Here is a 5,864-nt window from a genome sequence, read left to right on the forward strand (position 1 = left end):
AAAAATGCCTTAATGATGGATTCATTTCTTATAAACAAAGCTTTTCAGTTCACACAAGTGGTGTGGATTATTTGTGGATTATTGTGATGTTTTTATCAACTGTTTGGACTCTCATTCTGACGGCACCCGTTCACTGCAGAGGATCAACTGGTGAGCAAGTGATGCAATGCTAAATTTCTCCAGATCTGTTTTGATGAAGAAACAAACTCATCAACATCTTGGATAACCTGAGGGTGAGTAAATTTTTTACAATTTTTCATTTTTAGGTGAACTATTCCTTTAATGACAGTTCACCAATTAATTTATGACAGAACTAGTTTGCTTCACCTTAAATAAAATGAGTAGATTAGAACAAATGTCAGTGTTTTCTGGTGTAAGATTAGAAATTACCATAGCCAGAGTTCACTTTGCTCATGTTTACTGATTTTATTACAAAAATTCTTTAATACAGATAAATAAATAAAAGACAATTACATTTGTCGTGCATACTGGATTGTAATACTTGTGCAGTAGCGCTCTTTAGATTCCCGTTTTTATTTGGGTGCTTCAAAATGAAACATGCTGAACAAAACAGTGATGTGCACCAACACAAGTACATATTTTATTTAACATCAGCCACAGATCTTACAAGCTTATGATATTAAAAAGAACAGAAGTGTCAAATGAAAAGATAAGGCAAAAAAAGAAACATTTTAATAAGGAAAATATACAAAGGCCCAAACTCAACTAAGTTTGGCATCCCCTGAACAAGAGCAGGAAACAGAGAGGGTCTTATGCTCTTAAACACACGTCTTCAACGCTGTTGCCCTTCATCTGCTGAAGCTCTTGGTGGCCCAGTAGCCGATATTGGAAACTAACTCGGTTTACAAACTTCCCGCTCGACACCATTCTGACCACAGTGTTATCACAGCCAACCTTCATTTGAGCTGATGGGAAGAGAGATATGGAGAGGTTTATGAGATTCTTTGCACACTAAATTGCTCAGCACAATTGCTGCTTCAGATAAAGTAGGAATGCTCACCTGGTCCATTAAAGGAGTAACAGAGATCTGCCATAGGGAACATCTTGGACGTGTCCATGCCGTTTCCACCCAGAAGCTCGACAAAGTCTCCAGAACCGGCACAGCCGAGAATGGACCGCTATATAGATAAACCAGAAGTCTCAAAGTCATTATAATTTATCAGTGCACTCTAAAAAATGCTGGGTTAAATATAACCCAGTGCTGGGTTAAAAAGGGACAAACCCTATTGGGTTGTTTTGACCCAGCAGTTGGGTTGTTTTCACCCAGCAGTTTCAAAACACCCAGCCGCTGGGTCAAAACAACCCAATAGCTGGGTTTGTCCCTTTTTAACCCAGCGCTGGGTTATATTTAACCCAGCATTTTTAGAGTGTGTCTTTATATCAACTATATATTTTTAATGATATCAAATTAGCTTGACTCAATTCAAAGATTCTTAAATAAACAACCACTCTATTTTACTCACACCCAGCTTCAAGTTAACCACAGAAAGACTTATAACGAAAATTGTGAATAATATTAATATATGAATATATGAATAATATTTTATTTCATTTTATTTTGTTTTGTAAATACTACATTTCTTGACAAGAAATCAGATTTTTGCTCAACGTGAGAATTTTGGCCAAAACTCAGCTGCACTTTAACCTTATAAACAATTTCAAATAATGAAATTGTAAATAAAATTTATGAATTAATTTTTTTTTTTTTTAGAAGAACACAAATCTGATTTCTGGTCAAGTAACAGTATTTACACAAACCAGCCTTCCAAAAAAAGAAATAAAAAAATAAAATAAAATAAATATTTTTTTTTTTTTTTTTTTTGGAAGGCTGATTTGTATAAATTCGGTTACTTGATCAGAAATCAGATTTGTGTCCCCTTGAGATCATTTTATAAACATATAAACACTTTGAAATAGTGGAATTTGTCAATAAAATGTATTAAGTAATATTTATTATTTTATTTTATTTATTTATTGGGAAGGCTGGTTTGTGTAAATGCTACATTTCTTGACTGGAAATGCTCACCTTGAGATCATTGTGTTGGCCGAGACTGAGCTCTCCAATCTGGATCTCCACTGGATAGATGATGGAAAAACTGCAGTTCCTGTGCTGCTGTGGAATGATCATGGTGAAGCTGCCCTCTGGGGTCTGAGATACAACATTACAGGCTACAAAAAGAGAGAGAGAAAGAGAGAGAGACAGATGGTTAACCATCAGCATCTTGCATGTTAAGCTTCAAGTGTGGCTTCTGCATGAGCCATATGTCATTCCTCTAACGTGCTCTGAACCTTCTGGACATTAGTGACATTAGTTTTCAAGATCATCAGTACTGCTGAAAGGCAAAATCTGAAATGATAAATGCATAATTTCCAGTGTCATTTTTGTGCACTTACGGAACGGATTGATGAGTTTGCGGAATGTTACTGTGAAGCTGCTCCCTGATTGGTGGAGTCTGAAGAACAGCATGGCGACATTCTGAGACGACCGTACGACTGGTCGAGTCACTCCAGTCTCGCAGTAATCAGAGTAACGCTCGTACAGAGGAAGAGGATGGTCCTGTGTGCTGGGAAACTTCTCGCCCTTCATCACCCAGCCATCAAATACCTTAAAGACAAAAAGGTTGCATTTAACACCATTCTACTGTAAAAAAAATTATTTTTCAAAGATATAAAGATTATTGGAGTACGATTATTGAAGTCTTTCTACTTCAAAATTTCATGTTAAATTCAATGTGTTACTTGCCATTTCTTAGCAATTTCTAAGTGAAAATTCTTTCAAAGTACATCTTACACAATTTTTTTTTCCAGTGTACTTCAAGTTAACTGTGTTGAAGTCTATTTAGTTCAACTCAGGTTCAGTTCACATAATTCCCTTCAGTTCACCCTGCCTGTTTCAGGTCAGTACAGAGTTCACGCCAGTTTTGTTTCAGTGCTAATAAATGATCTTAAATTTCCTCATTAATTCAGTACATTAACTTCAACAATATCCCATGTGGGTTTTTCAGTCCTATTAAACTACATTAATTTGACATCAATCTTGCACAGTCTATGAAAGCTAGTTTAGCTGTGTTCAGAATATATGACGAAATTAGTCTGGAATGACTTTTGCTTAACTGGATTTTTAATTCCGTTTTTTTTTTTCAAGAGTTGAATATGTTAGATAATTGTAAACATGTTTGTTATTGTATGACCTGGCTTAAAATGACATGACACGTGATCTTTTGTAGCCTCACTTAACCTGGCTTGAACAGGTAGAGATTTACACAAACACACCAGCTGTTTTTGTCCAAATTTAGAACAAAGTAAGTTACTGTAATACTGTTAAATGACGTTTTGTAAACAACAAGGATGTAAGAACATTTCCCTTTCATGGGAACTTCGAACTGCGTCCTCTAGGGGTCGCTATGGGGAAACCTAGAGGACGCAGTGTCTCGTTCCCTACTCAGGGAACCATGGTTGCATAAGTAACCTGAGACGTTCCCTTTCATGGGAACTTCGAACTGTGTCCTCTAGGTTTCCCCATAGCGACCCCTAGAGGACGAAGTGTCTCATCCCCTACTCAGGGAACCATGGTAACATAAGTAACCTGAGACGTTCACCTTTACGAAATCCCCTCCTCTGCAGTCGATGTTGACCGAATCATACTCGATGCTAATGATGTCACTGGGCTCGCCGATGAAAAACACGGCGCAGTTTAACTGTGGACGTTCTGCTGTGAATGTAAATTGACCCTCTACGGCCACCATGTCCAGACATCCTGAGAGAAACGGAGGAAGATCGAGACAAGAAAAGGTGAAAAACCAGAAAATATGCATAGTATAATTGATGAATAAGCACTCTTTAAATATTAAATAGTGCCATAAAAACTGCTTATTAAGATACATATGAAGTCAACATCACTATATAAATCATTCATTTATTATCCATGACGTGTGTCTTTTGGCAAATGAAATCCCAGAGGTTTCTGTTGTCACTCACTGAGCGCTCGGCGGTACACAAACTCCTCTGGTAACTCTCGCTTTAGTTCAGAGCTGAGCAGAGATAATAATCCTTCCGGGCTGATCTCGTTATCCTGATAAAACAACAAAAAACAGGACATGGGAATGACTGGAATTAGAAAAAGGCGTCAAAATAAACAATATAAATAAATTAGGATTGCATTTCAACCAGTAGTGCGCAAGGAAATAAGGATTTTAGAACTCCTTGGATTCAAAAGAGCTTAAATGCTCTTAAAGTTTCATAAAACGTTGCACATTATATAGAAACAAAACATTAGCCTATACAAATTGCATACAAAAACATAGCCTATTTATTCACACATATTAAAATGCTGTGCACTATTGCACTTGCAGTCGATCTATTTCTGCTTGATCGGAATTACTTTTTTTATGTCTTATGTCTTTTCATTCAAATGTTTTAAGTTTCCTGACAAACACATTTTGCAGTGCATATGCTCACAAACGATACAATAAAAGCTGCACGTATCATCATTGTCATAACATACCAACATTAGAATACATTGTACAATGACTGCTAAAGCCAAAACACTAATAAACACACCACAGAGCTCACAATAGATACATCAAAAGTTAAATATAAAGCTATCGAAGTACTCGAATGATTGTGTGTGTGTGTGCGTGTGTGAGGTGAGCAGGTGTGCATATCTCACCTGTATGTCCAGAAAGCGCGCGTGTCCCCGGAGAGCCGTGACGCTCAACAGGAGGAAACACAGCTGTGCGCGCGAAGTACCCGACATCTCCGTGCGTCTGTCCGCGAAGATTTGCGCAATAAGAGAAGAATTCCGCGAGCTCCCGACCAGACTGCTGCTTTTATACCCCCTCACATAAATAGAGGAGGGGGGGGGGGGGGGGGGGGGGGGGCTGCCTGTATAGATCAATTGATGTGAGTCCGAGAGAGAGAGTGAGGGAGAGAGAGGGGGCATGACAGATACCTAGTGTTTATTCAACTTTTTCTAGTAATTGAATAGACTGGTAAAAATAGATAATTTTTTTTATAGTAGCCTACTAATCAAATGGTAAAATCCATGAGGTCATTTAGTAAAAGAGCAATTGTAGCAGGCTAAGATAAGAAATGTTTCTGAGATTCGTGTGTAATTTCTTATGAATATGCTGAATATTTTCTAGTCACTATTAGAATACATACTAGTATTAAAGTCATAATATTTTTTAAAAAGACAATAAAAGTAGAGTTGTTTTTAAATTATTGCACACACACGCACACACACACACACATATAGGCGATATATAAAATAAAGCTGGGTAGTAACTGATTACATGTAACCTGGATTACATAATCAGATTCCAAAAAATAAGTATTTGTAATTAGTTTTAAAACTAATTTGAGTTTTAAATGTGTTAAAATGCTGATAATCGGATTACCGTTACTTTTTATGGATTACGTGATTGCAAATTATTCACACAATAGCAGTAATTTATTCATAATTTATTGACCCTCTGAAGTAATCAGAATAGATTGGTAATCTTGAGTAATCTTGAATACATTACTGACTACAATTTTCATCATGTAATTTGTAATCAGCAATAGAAATTGTAAGTATACACACACACACACACACACACACACACACACACATATATATATATATATATACTGTATATATTCCCCAAGGATTTAATATTAAACCACCCTCGCAGCTAGGACCATGTAAACAAACAAATGTGTTTTGTTTTATTTTATTTCTTATTCTTTTGTTTAGTGAAGATGTGTACTCCTTTTCTCAGCTCAGAAAAATATCGAGGAATTTCACTGCAGTGGGAGGAAGGTGAGGTGGTCCGATTGAAGTAATGAATGTCACATACAGT

At 36.6% G+C, this 5,864-nt stretch overlaps 1 protein-coding gene across 1 annotated transcript; it reads right to left on the reverse strand.

Annotated features, from left to right (window-relative positions):
* Window positions 1-469: 469 nt before the first annotated feature.
* LOC107585462 (corticotropin-releasing factor-binding protein-like) lies at window positions 470-4,818 on the reverse strand. The gene is made up of 7 exons (XM_016272483.1): window positions 4,691-4,818; window positions 4,000-4,093; window positions 3,621-3,778; window positions 2,416-2,626; window positions 2,048-2,190; window positions 1,022-1,139; window positions 470-926 (listed from the first exon to the last, which is right to left on the reverse strand). The coding sequence occupies exons 1-7, from the start codon at window positions 4,775-4,777 to the stop codon at window positions 772-774; spliced, it is 966 nt and encodes a 321-aa protein (XP_016127969.1). The 5' UTR covers window positions 4,778-4,818; the 3' UTR covers window positions 470-771.
* Between the last annotated feature and the right edge of the window lie 1,046 nt (window positions 4,819-5,864).

The sequence above is a fragment of the Sinocyclocheilus grahami genome, unplaced genomic scaffold (assembly GCF_001515645.1).
Source record: "Sinocyclocheilus grahami isolate Dianchi unplaced genomic scaffold, SAMN03320097.WGS_v1.1 scaffold70.1, whole genome shotgun sequence".
Classification (NCBI taxonomy): domain Eukaryota; kingdom Metazoa; phylum Chordata; class Actinopteri; order Cypriniformes; family Cyprinidae; genus Sinocyclocheilus; species Sinocyclocheilus grahami.